This window comes from Saccoglossus kowalevskii, chromosome 11, assembly GCF_978046115.1.
Source record: "Saccoglossus kowalevskii chromosome 11, keSacKowa6.1, whole genome shotgun sequence".
In the NCBI taxonomy this organism is placed as follows: domain Eukaryota; kingdom Metazoa; phylum Hemichordata; class Enteropneusta; family Harrimaniidae; genus Saccoglossus; species Saccoglossus kowalevskii.
In genome coordinates this window covers 28,361,091-28,381,991 of record NC_140651.1, presented here as the reverse complement: position 1 = coordinate 28,381,991, position 20,901 = coordinate 28,361,091, and the positions used below count along the sequence as shown (strand labels likewise).

The 20,901-nt window shown below is 32.2% G+C and overlaps 3 protein-coding genes and 1 long non-coding RNA gene across 4 annotated transcripts; 1 reads left to right on the top strand and 3 right to left on the bottom strand.

The window, feature by feature from the left end:
- Window positions 1-1,964: 1,964 nt before the first annotated feature.
- On the top strand, window positions 1,965-5,788 carry LOC144350064 (uncharacterized). The gene is made up of 9 exons (XM_085505336.1): window positions 1,965-2,008; window positions 2,780-2,873; window positions 3,004-3,032; window positions 3,199-3,249; window positions 3,363-3,460; window positions 3,961-4,007; window positions 4,192-4,304; window positions 4,687-4,838; window positions 5,560-5,788. The coding sequence occupies exons 1-9, from the start codon at window positions 1,965-1,967 to the stop codon at window positions 5,760-5,762; spliced, it is 831 nt and encodes a 276-aa protein (XP_085361462.1). The 3' UTR covers window positions 5,763-5,788.
- A 637-nt stretch (window positions 5,789-6,425) lies between these two features.
- Window positions 6,426-7,811, bottom strand: LOC146736606 (uncharacterized). Its single transcript, XM_085505335.1, has 3 exons — window positions 7,797-7,811; window positions 7,613-7,721; window positions 6,426-7,479 (listed from the first exon to the last, which is right to left on the bottom strand). Exons 1-3 carry the CDS (start codon window positions 7,809-7,811, stop codon window positions 7,232-7,234), a joined length of 372 nt encoding a protein of 123 aa, XP_085361461.1. The 3' UTR covers window positions 6,426-7,231.
- On the bottom strand, window positions 7,713-9,257 carry LOC146736605 (uncharacterized). Its single transcript, XM_085505334.1, has 3 exons — window positions 9,123-9,257; window positions 8,525-8,678; window positions 7,713-7,852 (listed from the first exon to the last, which is right to left on the bottom strand). The coding sequence occupies exons 1-3, from the start codon at window positions 9,255-9,257 to the stop codon at window positions 7,815-7,817; spliced, it is 327 nt and encodes a 108-aa protein (XP_085361460.1). The 3' UTR covers window positions 7,713-7,814.
- Window positions 9,258-12,618: 3,361 nt separating this feature from the next.
- On the bottom strand, window positions 12,619-17,727 carry LOC102809801 (uncharacterized). Its single transcript, XR_014930964.1, has 4 exons — window positions 17,469-17,727; window positions 15,097-15,193; window positions 14,446-14,666; window positions 12,619-12,720 (listed from the first exon to the last, which is right to left on the bottom strand). It is a non-coding gene; the product is annotated as an uncharacterized LOC102809801 (long non-coding RNA).
- Window positions 17,728-20,901: the final 3,174 nt, after the last annotated feature.

The window sequence follows — 20,901 nt, the reverse complement described above, 5'->3', positions numbered from 1 at the left end:
TCCGCTTTAACATTACACCGTGGAGCTTTTTTTAGCTCCATGATTACACAGACGCAAAGATGTGCCAGAGTATTAAATAATTTTCTTCTTGATATTGCTTTGCAGTCCCCGTCAACTGCTTTATAGAATAAAGACACTTGGTTTGAGTAGGTCCTCTCGGTGCAGCGAGGAAGAAGCTGAGGCTGCAATAATGGTATGCACATTTTTCCAAAATCGGGGGCTATTAATTTGAGTTACATCCGTCTGTACGTGCCACATTCAGTTTTAACAACCATACTATGTTTGGTGACTTACATATGACCATTAGTTTTCATTACCATTTGATCAAGTATGGTTGAATGGCGACCACTTTGGTCCTCCGCCCAGGGCTGGTTTGGTGCATGGGTGTGGTCTTTCAACCGAAATATATCTTCGCCTTTTTTAACACGAACCTTGGCGTTACGTAATCCTCGTCACCTCTGCTCACATTTATAGGATATTACACTATTGGCAAGAGTCTTCTGTTTTACGTAGATTAACACTTTATAAACCAGTTTATTCTGATTGCGTATTGACTGAACATATTCCATGTTTTCTTCGGAGCAATGCAATGTAGTAAGATAGCGAGAGCATGTAATAATGAACTCAGATCCGCTGTTTCCAAATATTTTATATCTTAATTTTCTTTGATGTTGGGGTGTCGCCGATATTTCACACATTTCCACCAAAAGCAATTACATTGTTTGCATCTTTTGGTAACTGACAGCATAGAACTGAGTTTGTTTGCATGTGTTACGTTTTTAAACTGTTCAGATATTTTTTTGAAAAATCATATAGGGAAAACATACTCTCATACAATGGAAAGTGCTCATTAGTTTCGTTATTACAAAGGACTTTAACTATTTAAAGCGAGCCTCAATGTGGCCTTAATTTACAGTTGTGTAGATTTAAAACTGTATTTGAAATACAATTACAATGGTTTAGTTTTTTATTATAACTGTAGCGTTGAGAGGCATTTGAAATGCTTAAAATTAAACCCCATGGAGGCCATTCCTGGAACCTGGTTATTGAGACTATCATGATAGGGATGTGAACGACGTGACCTGTTGGCGACCGTGAAGGTTAAACACTTCTTCCACACACAGATTACCTTTCGAAAATTGCGAATTGCCAGTTTTTAGGGAAAAATCATTTTTTTCCGTCGAAATCAGTGCTACAAATCGCATTTTAACATCGCGGTAATTAACTTCTGCATTGTGTTGAAAAAAATGATCTTCAATAATCAGAAAATTTCGTCAGTACGACACAGCATTTTGATTGGTTAATGAAAGACGTGACCTGTTAGGTCAAAGAACTTTGTTTCAGGTCAAATCGTACTGGCAAAGAACATCATGGCGAAAATTGCTTGGTATCGAAACTTTGCGTGCGATCGAAGACATACCAAAAAGAAGATAATGACAATTAAAAGATCTTGCTTTCGACTGTTTCCCCGCAGACCCTACGATTGCGTTGTTTACAATAGTGGTTTCTAGTCTATGGGTTACAATTAATTAGTTTGTTTAAGTGGCCATACTCTGTACATTAAGTAAGGAAATTATTCAAAAATACTGAAGACAAGGTTTTAAATCTGTGAAATATTCCCGGCCTGTATGAGCGATACACTTTAGCGTCAGATGATTAACACCAGAACAGACCCCATTTATGACGGTACAATTTTTTGATCTCTCGCGTTCGATGGTCAAGTCTGTGACAATTCACGAATAATTAGCGGAACACTTGCGTGTTCGATGATTAACACCAGGTCAGAACCATTAATAATATGAACCTATTGTGTTTTTTTCAATTGTAATAACAATGGATCCAGAATCTTTCTAACTATTTTTATTTTAAATAATGTTATAAATAATAAAATAATGTTAGTTTTGGAACATCTTTTTTCACAGTATGAACTTAATGGCTCTTCATCAAAATTAGGTTATAGAGCAATGTGGCGTTTGGTGAAACAAAAATACAGCTTAAATGTATCTAGGTAACTATTATTATTATTACTTTATTATTGTTAATATACCAATATATAAGTAATAATAAGTAATTTATAAATAATGAAGAACACAATTCCACATTATTATCACTACCAAGGAGTGTGTTTCTCCTGTCCGAAAGAATTTTTATGTGACTGTTATGTCACATTACATGTATATGCTACCATCATTATACTACGTGCTACCATCATTATACTGTGTGATACCATCATTATACTACATGCTAACATCATTATACTGTATGCTAACATCATTATACTTCATGCTAACATCATTGTACTGTATGCTAACATCATTATACTACATGCTAACATCATTATACTGTATGCTAACATCATTATACTACATGATAACGTCATTATACTGTATGCTAACATCATTATGCTATATTCTAACATCATTATACTACATGCTAACATCATTGTACTGTATGCTAACATCATTATACTACATGCTAACATCATTATACTGTATGCTAACATCATTATACTACATGATAACGTCATTATACTGTATGCTAACATCATTATGCTATATGCTAACATCATTATACTACATGCTAACATCATTATATTGTATGCTAACATCATTATATTGTATGCTAACATCATTATACTACATGCTAACATCATTATACTACATGCTAACATCATTATACTACATACTTTGTGTTTGTAATATATAATTAGACAGCAATATAAGGCAGCATTGGCATTTCATATATACATAATGATACTGTGTTTCCCTAAACTCTGTAGACAAACTATTGCAAAATTAATGCGTGCTCTGGACCCAGAAGGTGTTGAGATGAGGTCAAAGAAACGATTCAAAAGAGGATTGTATCATAGTGGGGTAATTGTATAACTTTCTGTGAAATTAGACATGTATACTTGACATTTGAACTGTAGAAACAATTTTGTATGATGTACCTGAACATGACTTTGAAATATTGGTGTCATTAACATACTTTTTTCATTTTCAGGGCCCAAATCAAACATGGCATATGGATGGGTGAGTGTTACTTCATATGTTCTAGCTAAATTGATACTGAGTTTATATAATAGAGAGGGACAGTTGGCTAGGATGACTCTAAGATTATGGTTCTTATAGTACATGAGAAAGACTACAATATATTACATGACATTATACTATCTAATGTAGTTATCCTTTGTTATAGCTATGACAAGCTGAAGCCATATAGCATATGTATAAGTGGATGTATAGATGGGTAAGTTTTTGTTAACAATTCTCAAACAGATATGTGCACATATCGTGTGTATCATGCCTTTTTTATAATGTATTGCATATTTTGAGTAAAATAAAATATCTTGTCAATTTCAGATATTCAAGAAAAATTTTATGGGTGAAGGCAGCCAGCACAAACAGTGACCCTAGCGTTATTGCCTATTACTACCTCAACTGTGTGGATGAAATGAAAGGTACATGTTTTATATTAAGACAACATTCTGCTCATTATTGCATGTTATTAAATCCCCACTATTTGAATTTGAGGTTTTTATGATGTTGTAGCTGTCCATTATTACAGGATAATGTAAATCTGTATTCACAAGTAAATTTATTTAAACAAAGAACATAATGACCTCCCAAAGAGTAAATTTTGATTTTATAAGGGTTAATGAGCGTGGCTTGCCCTTCTCATCAATTGTGGTTCGGTAGAGATTGTTATAGTTTTAATAAATAGGGCAAGGAGGAGGGATAACCTCAAAAATTTACAAGATTTATTCAAGCCTATATTTAAGTGAATACCCCCCCCCATGTCCGAGGCAATGACGCCATAAAATGGTGTTTTAATGCGCTATACATTACAGTATTGTGTGTTGACTTTATAGATTTGATTCTATATCACTTTATCAATGTTAGAGACTACATTTGAAACAGATTATTGCCACTATGTAATTACTGTGACATTTGTGAACAGGATGTCCTTTGCAAATCAGAGCAGAGCAGACCTTTTTTGCGAATCAGGTAATAAATAATTTTAAATTAAAGTTGGTATAATCACCATAGAAAATAATAGGACTCTACATAGTTGTCATTGGCTATTATTATTTATTGATATATTTGCACCATACATTCAATCAACATTTGTGATTTTAAATCAATTTGTTGCTGATTTATTTAATTAGTTTATCTTCATTTATTCATTTAGAGAATAGAATGTTTTTGGTCATTCCTTTTGCGCTCTTGGACTGAATGGTGGCGTCAATATTTTGCATCAATGGTTGAAGAAAGGTTGTTTTCTTCTAGAAATCATTTACACAAGTAAATATAGTTTGATTACCATAATTTTCAACCTGTAGTTGTGTTAAACAAGTGTCCCAGTTTGAATATGTGTCAAGGAAATGATATTGTATTATGGTGTAAATAACACAAAGCATGGCTTGTTCTAAAACTTTGTATGGTTCTCAATATTCATTGCTATGACAACGGCCTTATAAACTACCTTTTTGTGATATGTCAAGAACATTGTGTCAAAATTATCCAAAACAATTAGCTAATGACACAGTACATTGTCATTTTTTTAGGAAGATAGACATCAGAAGTCTTCTATCCATTAGGCTGATTCTTTAGCAGTCTATTGTGTAGATTGATGTTTAACTTCGAACTGGGAAATTCGCATTGCATTGTCTTGTCTTGTTTTTAGGTGTCTAATTCGCCATTGCTATTTAGAAATAGTCCAAATAGAATTAGATCAAGTGATAACACAGTGGAACAATCATCCTATCAGGCATCAGAAGGAGCTTCATGTACCATGTGGTATTCCTAATATACTATATCACTGTCCTGAATTATCAGGTAAAGCCTAAGTTCATTTTTTTTATGGATTCTCAACGTTGTTCTTAAACCTTCACTTGTTTATTTGCATGCATTGTTTAACTTAGAGTGGCCATACTTTTCAAAATGCATAGCAAATTTTGAAAAGTTTTGAAAATCATTGGTATTAACTTACACACATGCAGATACCTTAATTTGTGCATATTAATTACCTAATTTCTCTTAGCAGATATTAATTAAACTTGATACATAGCTTAGTGATTGCCAAATTTGTAAATAGTAGTAAATAAGTGTAATGCATGAAGCACTGCTGCAGATGACATGCAGATATATGACTAACATACCACATGTCTACCTCATATTAATATGCACATGCATCTGCGACGAGGAAAAATTAGTGGAAAAAATAAGACACAAAGATTTTGTATGCAATAAACATAATGTGCTTCTAATATAGTAAATACAGTATTTCTTATTTGTACTTAAAGCTTCTAATACCCTTAGTACACACACACACGTTCTTTCTGAACATTCTTTGATTTTTATTTAGTCTGCATATTATAGATGCAGGTTTTTAAAGATATTTGTTGAATTTCAGTAAAACTTTTCTTCGTTGTGTGGTTACAATAACTCAAACATTTTTTTTGATGTTTATCTACAAATATGGAAATCTTATCAATCACTGTCAATCAACCACGTGTCTCATGACAAGTTTAACTTTATTTTATTTAATTTTTTATAGGTTGGAGAGATATGATTCAACCGGTAACCACAGAGGAAGTTTGCCATCATGCACATACACCTAATTATGTAGGGGATGAGCAGATTGATAAATACATTGACCATGCAATGAAGCGCTACAAACTTTTACCACCAAAAACAACAGAACAGGCAAAGCATTTATATTGCCAGTTAAAGGCAATGGTAGAAGCAGATTCACAGTGATTGTATAAATTTTATTTCGAACTAATAAAAATAACTTGCATAACAGTTTTGTGGTTTATAACAAACATTAAAAATTCAGTTTCTAGTCCAACTCATAAAGATCAAGTAGGTCAGAAACCAAACCACCGATTAGAAAGCTGCATATTATAATATTATTATACATCTGTCACCGTAACACCATACTAAGTTACAGACTGCCATAATTTTGCGGTATTTTACGGGGTATTTTAATCCTACCATATAAGGAAATGCGATTTCCAAATATGGAATCTAATAATAAAAACAAACATTGCTGCCACCAGGGTTTGACAGACTCCACACAAAAAGGTTTGATGATTTTGTTCTAAACTTTTTTGGAATTCGGCATTCCCATGATGTATCCTTGGAAGGAAAAGATGTATAATAATAAGGTTATTACGAGGATACCTCAAAGTATGAACTCATACAGTATGCTGTCGCATCAACCTTTGCTGTGCACCGGTTGATACTCCCGCTGTCTTCATGCATACTTTGAGCTATCCTTGTAATAACCTCATATTACTACCTAACATGACTAATATGTCAAACGAAATTGTACATGTAGTAGTGTATGCAGAGATTAAAATTGTACAATTTTTACCACACTTATTAAAATGAGAAATGATTAATATATAACTGCTATTTGACTTTTCTCTATTGTTCAAAAAGTTGTTTTGTTCAGCATCCTTTGTCACCCCTTAAATAGGTACATAGGTTCAAATTGTCCCTGTCAAAGTAAAAAATCACCGCCTAAAACTTTGAAGTATCAATTTGAGATACAAAGTATCGTACCTCTACTTGCACATACATGGCAATTAACAGCTATTTTTGAAGCCATCAGATGAAAGTCTTAGACGCTTGACAGGTTGGACTTTTACCAGACCTTGGCTTCAAAAGTAGTTGTTGATTTCCGTCATTATCAAAGTATAGGTACGATACCTGACAAATAATGGGCCTGTTTAATAGAACCTTGACTGCCATTAGCCACTTGATATCTATTTTTAACTATCAGATAATGGAATACATTATTTAATATACAAATGTGAGTTTCTAATGTACGAATACCAGAGTGCAGGTTATTGGCAACAAAAACGTGTCATGTTCAACAAACATGTTTACTATTATCTTACTATATTGGAATAGTTTGCAGATTATTTTAAATTTGTAATACATTCAGTCATACCTTACTAAAATCTAATGTATAGAATATTGCATAAACTAGTGGGCTAACTATGCGAGTTAGGCCTGAAGTTGTAAATGTACTGAGTAGCACCAACATGTGCAAATACAATTGGCCCACTAGTCTATCCAAAGATAAATATTGGATTTTAGTAAGGTAAGTAAGGATTTTAGTAAGGTAAAATTTCAAATTATCCAGAGGTGGAATTTGTGCAATTATGCATTACAATCCATGGAGTGTACACAGTAAATTATTCATGGAAGGATGAAAATTAAATTTTTCCAAAACCATGTGATTCAAGTAAGGCTCTATTCATTAATGAACTAAAACTGTCTATGTCAACACCACGAGGAAGCCAAAGTCTTAAATCACATGTGGATGAAGATGGGAATCTTTTTTCATTTTCACATGTTGAGGAGAACTGTATAGTGATTGGTTTTGCAAATTCAAGTGGAGGTACTCTGTTGGACCCTGTTGCAAAAACTAGGATGTCTTCAAGAGACACAGGATGCTCTCCATCTAGAAATAGTACAAAATGTAAGAAAAGATAGTAAGCAATAATTTCCAAAAATAATTCCCAAATTAGAGATTGATCACTTCATTTAAATATTAAGTAGGATGTATATACCATTAATAATTTAAAATGTCTTACTTTCAACAGCTTGCAAATATAGCTCCAGACTATAAATTGTATCCTCCTCTTCATTGAGTCTGTTACTGCCGTTTTCACTGAAGTCAATTTGATACAGGCTCTTTATGTCCTTTCGGCAAAGTCGTTTTTCCCCGATCAATGAACAGGTCCCTGAACTGATCAGGGTTTTCTTTTATAATCTGACCCAGGCCTCCAACATCATTCAGGCCACAGAAAAACTGATCCATTTCAGCTTTAGATCTGAAATAACAGTGGTAAGTGTGCAAGATGAAATATCGGTAAAATATGAGATACAATGGTCATTTAATATCTTTACAACACAAAATATGTCAACACAAAAATATGCACATTTTATTAAAACAAACATTGATAATGCATAGTCCCCGTTAAGTATTAGCTGTAGTCGATGTAAATGTTCAGTACATGTGACATGTAGAAATGAAAGATCAATGTTTTTTTAACACTAACACAGATTATAGATTGTGTTACTGTCAGTCTAGTACCTACGTGAAAACTTTGAACTGAATTGGACTATATCTTACAGAGGAAATAGCATGAAAGAAAAATGCAGCTAGTCGGGTATTTTTGTTCAAGTATCTCAAAAAGAAATATGGCTTGCACACCAACCTAATATGTAAGGTCATAATACAAAGTTTGATTGAAAATGCCCTATTCAACTTTGAACTGAATCAGGCCGAATCTCGGGGAAAAAAAAGTGATGTGCACTAAAAATATCAACAATGTATCTGAAGTCATAATGTAGATTGATCAGGGTCTGTGGGGAAAACAGTAAAGATATTCATAATTATATATTCTAGAACTAACCGCAGAGTGACTATATCCCTACTTAGGTGGGAAAGGGTCATGCTAATAACCTTGCATATGTGTACATGAAACAGTAATTCAACAAACCTGAACAAAATAGTTGTAACAGAAGAAAATGGCAAATTTCTTCAACATCTTTGATATCACTGGTGAAGATATCAGGATATCCATTATCCGCAATCCAGTCACCATTTTGCTCAATAAACTTATTTAATTCAATTGAAGTGGAACATTTCTGAAGCTTGAAAAAAAGAGGGTGGGTATATCAAAACAAAATTACCACGAAATTGTGGCTAATTCATGATAATATAGTCAGGTCATTGGATATATGCTGCATGAAAAAAAGTAGTTAATTGAGAATGTATCATTTTAATTCTATTTTTTTTGAGTCATTATTATGGAAATAGCTAAAGAAAATGTATTATTATTATAAAATATGATTTATATAATGTCATTTATCTAAATAAGACATGAATGTCACAATGTTCATCTTTGAATAAGAAATACACAGCCTTAGATAACATATATAATAAGAATAACTGAATGTGCATACTTTGACTGTATTGTACAAAGGGTCACTGAAAATAATATTCATAAATATCGCTCTGAAGATCGGATTTTGTGTAGAAACTGGTTGAAGACTATAAAACTATACTAGTCATCTTCAATACAATTGATGTTTTACCTCTTGTACCCTAACTCTCATATCACTATCTGGAATCAAGTCAATTGTGAGATTTCCCGGTTCAATACCAATCATGTAGTTGTAAACCGAATCAGCCATACACTGAAGACCAGGACCACCATTTAGCAATGACATGGCAACAAGTTGTCCAGCCTTGAAATACATCATATCACTGATTAGGCGTACATTGTGGCTGAAAACTCTGGTTAACTGGTCCCCTTCAAAAATCCCCATACTAGCACCAACTTCCTGCATTAACAACCTGTTAGCAAGAACAAATTTGTTAAACTATTTTATATTTTAATGCAGCTTAAGTTCTACATTGTTGATGTTGATGACATTTTGTAATTACTCAAATAATTCAAAGAACAATAATAAATAACTTTTCAACACATAAATGTATGTTTCAAGAACATGTATTGCTACATGCATAATATATATGCAATCAAATTGGATATGCAAATCGATGGTCATGTGACCAAATACATACGGTACGGTCTGTATTTGAGAGTACATTTTGTAATAAAACTAAACTAATCTAGTATCAACAAAAGTCATATTTATTAAATGAAATGATTTATAATCTACTGGTAATTTATGGACACAAACTATTTGCTATTTCTCATATTCATGCAATTTTACATCCAAACTCAAGTAAAATGCCTCCAGTATTATGGATATCAAATACAGTTGTATGACCAGATAGGAAGATAACCAGCAATAGACCATCTTTTATATGATTATGAAACAAACTGACATGGACATGTATTCCAACATGTATGATGTATGTGCCAAATATGAATGCAAATGGTCCATAAGCCTTGGAGATATAGTTTTGGGACCAAAAGGCAAGATGACTGCCAGTCGGCCATCTTTGATTGAATTGCTAAACCACTGCATGTGCATATGTCACAAATAAAGTACTAAGGACGTGCACAGAATAAACAAATTTGTTCCAGAGGTTTTTGAAATACAACTATGGATAGACGGAAAGCGAGACAGATTGAAACTGATTATAAGTCACTTAAGTTTTCAAAATTTTTGAACTGAGAATAAAAATGCTTGTAATTAAAACAATGATCATGTTCAAGGTACATAGTTTTTGAATAACTGTGATACATGTAAGCTATTAACAAACATGCATATGTCTAAGTCGACTCCCTTTTTGGGGATTTCAAATTTGATTTGTATTCATACCTTAGAAATTCTCTCCGTGGTCCACCGTCATCATGAGCATCCTCCCCACTGAACTCCACAAAAAGCTTTCCTCTTATATTAAACCCATTCTTACTAATGGCTTTTAGAGTAGTTCTCAGGATTTTAGATCTTCGAATGATAACAGTGCTGACATCATCAACCTGAACACTCTGAATAAACTCACTCAACAATTCTTGTAAACTTCTTTAATGCATAAACATACAAAAAAAAAATTATAGAAAAATGTCTATATGAAATATACCGATAACATGATCTTTCAAAATATATTTTGATTACCAAATAAATCTATCATGTTTGATATAAGACCCATAGGCTGGTACGCGCCTACAATATAATATTTACACAGAATTCAAACTCTTGCTAATGAAAGTACTGCCACAGCATATGCAGTATTCTTGTACAAGTGAAAATTCTTATTTAACAAGTCATTGAAAATGACACAGTCCCCGTTAAGTTCTCTTTGTGCTCGTCATATTAAAGCGGAGGGGTTGTCGCGAGCATGTCTTTGAAACTTGAGTTCCAAGTGGCGTATACAACAGATTGTTTATTTACATCAAAACACGTGTTTCGTGTCATAGTAATATGGCCAAAATAAAAACAGCCATTATTCAGCCATCTTTGATCTGATTATGCAACACACTGATATGTATGATGTATGTGGCAAATACGAATGAAAATGGTACATAAATTGTGGAAATATAGTAGTAAGGCCAAAAAGTCAGATGGCTGTCAATCGGCCATCCTTGACCAGATTTTGAAACAAATTGTTATGGACATGCATCCTAACATGTATAAAGTACATGTATGTGCCACATTTGAATGAAAAATGACAGAGCACGTCCAAGATACCGCATAAAAAAACAAAAACAAGATGCCAGCCAGTCGACCATTTTTGATCCAATTGCGAAATAAATCGTCATGGACATGTATCCTAACATGAATAATCTATGTACCAAGTTTGAATGACAACTGACAAAGCATGTCCAAAATACAACATTTTCAAAAAACAAGATGACTGCCGGTCGACCATTTTGAATCGAATCGCTAAAGCAATGCATGTGCATATATACCACATAAGGTACTAGGCACATGCAAAGAATGAACGGAATCGGTACAAGGGATTCTGAGATATGACTCCGGACAGACGCACGGACACACGGACGGACGGAGACTGAATTATAAGTCCTCGACTTCGTCCGAACGGGGACTAATAAAAACTTTCAGCTAACCAGTCAGTTGAAGTACTTTACAAGACAGAAAATGAAAAAAAACAAGATAAAATTGATTTTTGCATTTAAGCAATCACCTTTGACTCTGAATTGTTGGTATGATTACTTGTTCATGATCCATAATATTCTGATCAGATTCTTCATTATCTTCATCAGAAATATTCATCACCTGGCAATAGTTTCCATATGGGGTTCTGAAATGAAAATTTATGATAAATATGTATTTACCGGTATAATGCTTATTATACATTCTTTGTGATAACTTTGTATGCAATAATATTATACAAAATCCTGTTATTACTGAGGATATGTTATGAGCTAAAAAGCTTTGATTTGGGCAAGGTCAATTTTGTAACAAAAATTTTACTGGATATTCAATTTCAAAAACCAGATTTAAATAAAGTAGTTTTAAAAACTGTCAAAAGTGTTGAAAACAAAATTACAAGGAACTTTTGACAGATTGAATTTGTATGTACAAGATTCAAAATTGTATTGCCATTGATATGTGTATTAATACAGAAATATGCTTGCATGTATACTCACAGAATAGGCAGAGTATCATCGAGTGAACCAGTACAATCAATATTTGGATTGTTTCCAAAAGCCACTTCAGTATCTATATCTGGGTTACCATCTTCTATAGTTTCAATTTCATTCTCATGTTCCTGTAATTTAAAAAAAAATTCAAATTCAGTAATTTGAAAGGTAAAATGCCACTCATGTTGTTTTAATTGATACACTTCTTTGTGTACCCATCACTATAATACATGTAGGTATAATTATTTATTAAAGACAAACACACTCATATACCTTCATCCACCTTGCAAGCAAGGCAAGGAGAACCATTTTAATCATGTTTACAAGTCTATCATCATTTCCTAGAGAAGCATTTGCTAATCCCTCCAAAAATCTACACTTGAATATCAACTTAGGTATGCCAAGATTTATCTCATTTAAACTTGGCATTGACATCACTCAAAGTGTTATATACTTATATACCAGTAATCCAAAACTGTAGTAGTAAAACTTACATTTTCTATTTCTTCTCCTTTAATATCATGATGGCATTGTTCAATGTTCATCAACAGTATCACTATTATCATCTGTGTCAACATAGTGATAATCTTTATCAGTGCTCATTTGGTTGTACTCTTGAGATGGACGACAAATATAAAATTGTATCAGTATTAAAAAAACAAAAAACTTTGCAAGTATTGAAACAAATTTACTGTGAATGTGACAAGACTGAACATATTAAATAATCAAAAAAAGCTAAGAAAGAACGCCTGTGTGCTGAGAGTATTAGAGACACATTAGAATTAATTCAAAATTTAAGACTTGATTTTCAAACGAGAAGCTTGGCAACTAATTTTTGTCTGCTATTTGAGATGCATAACATGAAAAAAATGTGATTTACATCATCAAAATTTAATACATGCAGAAAATACATTTGATTTTTCATCCATGGTTTTTAGTATAATTTATTCGAAAGCACCTCTGCGATGAATTCAATTTAAATCTGATTTTTTTTATTCAACAATGTAGAACTTAAACTATTTTATATTTTTTAGGGTTTACCTCAGTGAACCAAATGAATTATTATACAAATTAAGCAATTATTATACATGGATTTAGGTCTGTAAATTTTCTCAGGGTGCACATGTACAAAGTTTCATTATAATGTGATGATTAATCCTAACTAAATTAGTGGAAAGCAGAAATGTAAATTATTGTGCAAATTGGGTAATTATTATACATGTATATGAACCTAAAATTAATTTGATCATCACATTGTGTTAGAGTATATATGTACCAAAAATCATTGAATAAGATAAGTACTGTCACAGACCATCTATGTACGAAGTTTCATTGGAATGTGATTAGAACCAAAAATTATGATTTATAATGCTAATTTGGTAATTAATATGATCTGATTTTAATTAAAAACTGAGCGGGTTTGTGCATTGTTCTGGAGCATCAATGTACCAAGTTTCATCAGAAATGAAATAATTGCCATTACATCAGTGTAAAAGCCAAAAATTAACTAATTTTGAAAATTAGTTGATTAAATATTCACTGATTTTATCTCAAAACTAATCCGCTCTGTGCATTGTCCTAGAACATCACCAAGTTTGTACTAAGTTTCATTGATAAGTAATAGTACTTGAAATATCAAAAGCTGAAAATTTATCAATTATGCAAATTGGGTAATTAATATTTCGCATATGTATCTGTGCATCTTCCTATGTATATATGTAAGTTTCATTGAAATGTGATGATTAGTACCTGAGATATCAGTGGAAAAGCGAAAATTGATTAATCATTATGCAAATTAGGTTAATTATATGCATGGAATTTTACCCAAAACTAATCATCTATGTACCAAATTTCATCAAAATTTAATGAATGGCTCTTTAGATATCAGCTGAACAGTCAAGGAACAGCTAAAAAATTAGCTAATTATCATGCAAATCAGGTAATTAATATGCATGGGTTTCAACCAAAACATTGATATCAAATCTGCGCATTAGCCCAGAGCATCTATACACCAAGTTTCATTAGAAACCAACATACGGTTCTTGAGATATCAGCGGAACGGACAGACACACACACATAAACACAGACAGGTTAACTGCAGAGGACTCTCATTGTGTGCTTAGCACACGGGAGTCACAAATATTATTTCAGGCACAGACATGATCACATACAGTTGCATTTTCTTTTGATATTTTATATTTGTATATCATATTCACAGTGATTGCTACTTTACAAGGCCTCAAGTAGCAAGAGGGTTATTAGTCACTGTATAACATGAACATTGTGCACATTGTTCACAGTTTTGGCGTTTAGTGTTAAATATCACTTAAAAAAATTACCTGCATATGCAGTTTCGAGACATAAATAAAAACACAACTTGGTATACGGTTGCTTCATTTTAATCTTGTATTTTTTAGCATGAATGTTTCAGTTGACCCCGGAATATATTTTACAAGACTTCGATCCTTGTATAGCAATACATATTTGGCTTCTGTTGACAATAATCTATTTTGTTCTAATTGTTCAGCAACAGCCAATTTTAAGAGTTCATCTGCAGTTGCTGCAAAGAGAAAATTAATTAATTAAAGGCAACACATTAAAAACAAGTTAAGTTCATACTGTAGTGAATCAATCTGTAAGTATTTCTCAAAGCATGGTATGTCAGACTTATGTTGATATTTGAATCTGATCTACATAACAAAGTAACATGCATAACATAACTGAGATTTGATTCTGAATTGACAGAAATGCATGATTTGGGAGAATTTTGGCAATAAAATGGCTTCCCTTTCTGGAAGTTTTGAATGCATAAATGTGCATACGTATCCCAACATGTATGATATGTGTATGATCTTAAACAGAACAGGCTGATAGCACAAAACCATTGAATGGTTATCAATCCAGTACAATAGTGGTCCAGGACTTATAGCTCCAAATGTATTTGCAAAGAACATAAATAAACATGTACTTATTTATTTAAAGTTCAGTACCTGTAATCAGCACAGATACAACAACACAAAATCCTGTTTCAACTTTTCTTGAAACAACTAAATTTCTACCATTGAGTGATAACATGCTCACTTGCACCTTCAGATGGAAAAAATAAAGTTAAAGCCATAAGTTTTTTTGTGTGAAGTGCTAGATTTCATTTTATATAACAAATATGAATTAATGACACAAAAATAATTAAAAGTACATAAAATGCTCAACAAACTTTTTAAAATTTATTTTCAACTACTAGTATTTGTATTTATCTGTTGTAACAAAACATGCTGAAAACTGTTAGAGAACTAAAACGTGAATCTAGCCAAACATAATGTTCCCAGATGAAAGAGCTCTACAAATGTAGCAGAATGCAATTAACAGTTTTTATACATTTTATTCTTTAGATAATGAGCTTTTCATCGATGTGTCCATCTTGATTCTCCAGCATAGAATTGTGGGTAAAGTAAAACATCATTAGACACTGGTGTGAACAATTAAGAAAATTATTTCATTATTATTATTTAATTGGTCATCATGGCAACAGAACTGAAAATATTTATTTTTGAATTTTTACATTTTTCTACCAATTGCTTAATTCTTAGTATACTAGTATATTTTATAATTTATTGATGACAGTAGCTTATACAAGTTACAACAATATATATTAATATGATCACTGAAAATTTGACCTAATTTGCATTATATTCAAGTTATGAAAGAAAGTATTTTGTCATTGTAATGAAATGTAATTTTACCCATAGTTCCTTGCTGAAAATTCAAAATGGAATACTAATTAAAAAACATAATATTTATGACATGATAAATTGCATGATGTAAATTGCACTGTTATAGGCCCTGTTTGTCTTATAGATGTACGAGTATGTTTGAAGTTTAAGCTTGATTGGTCCATCCAGGCATGTATGAGACAACTGAGATACTGTTCCGGAATGACAATGTGTGACACATATACACATCAGTACATCACCATCAACCAGTTGAGCTGGGCACACACAGAACCCCCCCCCCCAAAAAAAACAAAAAAACAACAACAACATTTGTTTTTCATTCAGACAGTATGAGGGTGCTATAACGATATGAGCATTGAACATCAAATTTGCTACGGACCATCTTAGCTGTAATAACAAAAATAAAAGACAGAATAAAACTATTTTCATTCAATTTGATCAATTATTAGATCACTGCAAAATAAATTGTTAAATTGCAAAGTACATGTATATCAATCAATTTTATTGACATCCAGTACAAAATTGTTTTGCGATTTTGGCGGAACAAAACATTGATTACTTTTATGTATTATTATTGTATATTTAAATACAATACATTTTACTCAATTATGTAAGGTAAACTATACTGCTATCGCCAAAAATGTCAGTTGCTTAGCTCAATTATTGAAACAAATGAATAAAGAAATTAAATTGCCTACATCCTGATTTGTTTTTCTCTTACTCTCATAGAGGACATTCTCATCTTCATCTCCTTGAAAGAGCCTGTAGCAGATAAAATTAGACTAATTCTTCTTAAGCTTGGGTGAAAAAACATTTCTGGTAAAATATTTCTTTAAGTACCATGGATTTTTTCAATATTGTATGATAACTATTTTATTAAATTTTATTTTATCATATTGTAATAAAAATACTTGATGCATACAAAGATAATATTCATGCTACACAATTCCGTCTACAAATAATAACTGACGTGAACAACATACAGTAGTGAAGTTATCACCATTCCCTTTAACCAATTAAATAAATAAAATGTGTATGGTACAGTTTCAGAGTAAAATATTGCAAAAGTAGAAATAAACACAGAATATCATATTGTACCTGTAAATGTAGATTTACTGCTGCAAAATGTTAAAAATAGATAAATAACTGTCCTTGGAAATTATTAAAAACAAACAGAAACATGTTTATAGCATTTTATGTGTCATAAGTAGAAAATTAAAGGTTTGTAAGGACATCGTAATCCATTATTTTAAATATGATGTTGAGATTAATTTTAATTAAGATGTAAATTCAATGTATCTACTAAGCAGTACTGCCCTGGTAGGTGAGGTGTTAATTGACAAATTAAGCCATATTTCGTCCATTGTATAACGCAATTCTAGTCGTTAACGCATGAAATTACGAAATATTTAAAACATATACTTTGGAGACCCTAACATTCTATTCAAATTCAGTGTAAACACTTTTATTGGCTTAGTAGTCATTAGGTAATGCTCACTAGCCACACGTCTTTCCAGGATTGCCATACATTTATAAAAGTTTAAATTTATATATTCATGCCTTCATGACATGCACATACATACATAAATAAATAAATAAAATTAATCATTGTTAATTCTTAAGATACTTACGTATAGGTTTCTTTTTTCTATTGCATTTATTTGAAACTAATGAAGATAATGGTGGAGTCGGGGGTCGTGGTGATAACCTCTGCCTAAAAAAATCCACAAAAGAGGGGAATTTACCCTCCACATCATTAAATTTTCCTAAAATCCATCCACGAGGCTCTTTTGGGTTGCCTTGAAACTGCCATGGCAATCCTTCAACTTCAATTATATCGTTGACCTTAATGGTCAACTCTCCATCATCGGTTGCCTTATAGGCATGAACTGCCTTATATAGGTACAGTATACCATTAGTATTTCTATAAATAAATTAATTTGCAAAAAAGATTAGGTTGATATAACAATTAATGCACCAGTCTTCATTGAAACATGTGTACTTCACCTGACTTTTGATGGACTAAGTCCAAAAAAAAACCTCATGTTGCCCTCAAATCGGGAAATTGAAAAATTGGGTCGGTCGGTTGATTTTTTTTTTTTCAAAGTTGTGAAAACTAAGGGTATTATTGTAAATAGACAAGGTATATGGACTTCATAGTATTCGGATCATGTCAGAAAAATACAGATTAACCCGATGTTCAAAGTCGCCACTTATCGCCCGGGGACTCTGGGGATAAAACAACAGTTTGGGATCGTTAATTTTTAAAAGAAACACTTTTTTACTGCCTAAAATGGTGAGTTTTTAATATTTGGGCCTATTGTAAGTCAATGCTCCACCCGAGTTATTGGTGTAAATATTCTGTAATTTTTTATGTGCAATAGAAACAGAAATAGTCCTTTTGACTGACAATTACAGTGATGTATGAAAAAAGTGCCTGAATTTGGAAAGAGCATTTGACTAGTATTATGTGGACAAGCATAAAGCTTATATGTCTTATATTCAGCTTTAGATTAATAATCTTATCTCAGATTAAGGACTCAGATTGAAATACTAGTAATATTATTGTCAAATTGTTATGGTAATTGTGTATAATTAAGTATCTACAATTCATCTGATAATAAACCAAGATTTTAAATATTTTTTTTAAATATGTATTTAATTTCAATTTCAATTTATATTGGTAACCACAAAAATGCAAGCTGTACAATACACCTGGTTTTAACCAAATTTGATGAAATAGAAATATAATGCTTACTGCAGGTTAGCTCCAAATCTAAACTAAAAGTAGAATATTTCTAGAAAAAAAATCTATTGTATAAAAACTTGATAAATGCTGAAAATTATTGTTTTACATCGCTTAATATAATAATAATAATACTTATTCAAACAAACTACAGTGAGTTGTTCTATGGTCGTATAAAAAATAAAATAGAATAAAATAAAATAAACAGAATGCTAAATAAAGCTAAATAATATTACAAACACATAAAGAATCACAATATACTTGTACGGTACGGTACAGTACAATACAATACACTAACTACTATTGCTAAGTGAAAAAATCACATTAAAATCATAACTATGGTGGAAGGGATAATTTTAATTTTGATTGAACTGCTCATACATAACAGCATTGGGGCAGTGGTAAGTTGGCCCAAAATTATCTGAGGTCATTTCGCCCGACAAGGTCCAGGATCATACATTCGGATCACCGACGGTGTCATGAATTTTCACTCAATCACAGTCTCTCAATAATACGGTATTTTTGGCATAGTAAAGCGATAGAAATTGTTTAAACTTACCAATATCAGTGATACGTTGTAAACCTTGCCCACATGGAATGACATGGAATCGTAAAAGATTTACTTCCGGGTCATACATGTGCGGGTCGAATGTTTTTGGAAAATAGAGGGGCGATTTTGAAGTAGCCAACCGATTATAGACAGCAGACCATTTTTTTTTTCAAATAACGAAACTATTTTCAAGTAGCGGAAACATTTCCAAGTAGACGACAAATTTCAAGTAGCTGAACGATTTATTTTCAAATAGCGGAGCAATTTTCATGTAGCGGCGCATTTTCAAGTAGCGGAGCAATTTTCAAGTAGCCGACCGATTTTTTTTCAAGTAGCGGAGCGATTTTCATGTAGCGGCGCAATTTTCAAGTAGCCGACAAATTTTCAACTTGCCGACCGAATTTTTTTTCAAGTAGCCGACAGATTTTCATATAGCAGACCAATTGTATATATGGGCCACAGTACTTTTTCTACATTCAGATTCTTGCTGGGTGAGACAAATATGCAACTAACAACATCACTGCATCTTCCTTAAATACAACTTCGCAGTCAAGTGAAATATGATGGGACCATCGACATGCAGTTGACGACCTTAGAATGTAGCGTACACTAGATAGACATTTTAGCCGTGATTTTATGGCTTCAGTATTGTATGACCCAGCTGTATGCATACCCTTAACCACAATATCGCAATAATCACAATATAGTCAAAGGTCAGGTAGAAAATATGGTGTTTTTTTGTTGAAATCTAATACTATGGTAGTTTATAGCTGATGGGTCGGTGACTGAAAATAAAAAAAATGCCGAATTTGCCACAGGAATATATGCCAACTTGAAATCAAAGTTGTGTTGTGTTGAATTTATGTTTCGTTGCGCAAAATTGTTTTGTTCTGTTGCAGGCATTTACAATTGTAATATGATATTTTTGTTATTTAAATAAATCTGTGTAGTGGAAAATTTAAATATGGATGTGCTTGTGGAAAGTTAAAGGTGAGATGATAGAAATTAATCTAGCGAGAGTTGTTTTAATGAACGTTTTGTATTGTTGAGATTGTTTACGAGGCATTAACATTTTCTTATGTAAATTAAATGATTATTTCGAAAAGTTTGGATTGCGGGAAGGAAAAACGACATCAGTGGGACAAGGCATATTGTACTAGACTGAATTGTAATTTATCTCTGGAGGGTTTAATTAATTTATTTTCTAAGTATAAAATATAATCACAACTAGAAAGAGCGACTATGAATCAACTAGTAAAATGTAAGTTGCAAAGAAAACATTAAACAGTAAAGTGCGACTTTAATATACATTAATACGGTATGTACAAATATATCTCTCTCAATTGAGAACAAATAAAATAAATTTTAATAACTTATGAAAAAAGACAGCGAGAAATTAGAAAACATCAAGGGGAATAGCTATGTTGTTTCAATAAATATGTTTTCATAATTTTGTACACTATTTTCCACTTTCAGTTTATCACTATTTTAAGGTGTTTGTCATGCCAGCTTCCATCTATCTATAAGTAGATTTCGTGCACCATCTGTCCTTCAGTTAACTAAAATTATTTAGGTTATTAACTACTATTTCGCTAGTATCTTCTTTGTCTTTTGTTGTTCCCTAATTTATTGGAAAGATGTAGCAAATGTCACGCAAAATAATAACAATTCAGTGAAAACTGCTGGTAATGTGTAGTGGTCTTAGAATCCGTGAAATTGGTTATTGACTTGTCCACAACACTACGGAAAAGATACAATATAACTACAG

Bases quoted from the DNA above. Each gene is read 5' to 3' on its own strand.
- LOC144350064 (XM_085505336.1), top strand. From the start codon at position 1,965: ATGTGGCGTTTGGTGAAACAAAAATACAGCTTAAATGTATCTAG. The intron at 2,874-3,003 runs GTAATTGTATAA...TTTCATTTTCAG, and splicing joins GAGGATTGTATCATAGTGGG to GGCCCAAATCAAACATGGCA. The intron at 4,839-5,559 runs GTAAAGCCTAAG...AATTTTTTATAG, and splicing joins TCACTGTCCTGAATTATCAG to GTTGGAGAGATATGATTCAA.
- LOC146736606 (XM_085505335.1), bottom strand. The intron at 7,480-7,612 runs GTAAGACATTTT...TACTATTTCTAG, and splicing joins ATATTTGCAAGCTGTTGAAA to ATGGAGAGCATCCTGTGTCT.
- LOC146736605 (XM_085505334.1), bottom strand. From the start codon at position 9,257: ATGTCATTGCTAAATGGTGGTCCTGGTCTTCAGTGTATGGCTGATTCG. The intron at 8,679-9,122 runs GTAAAACATCAA...CTTTTTTTCAAG, and splicing joins TGAGAGTTAGGGTACAAGAG to CTTCAGAAATGTTCCACTTC. The intron at 7,853-8,524 runs GTTTGTTGAATT...CTGTTATTTCAG, and splicing joins GTTACAACTATTTTGTTCAG to ATCTAAAGCTGAAATGGATC.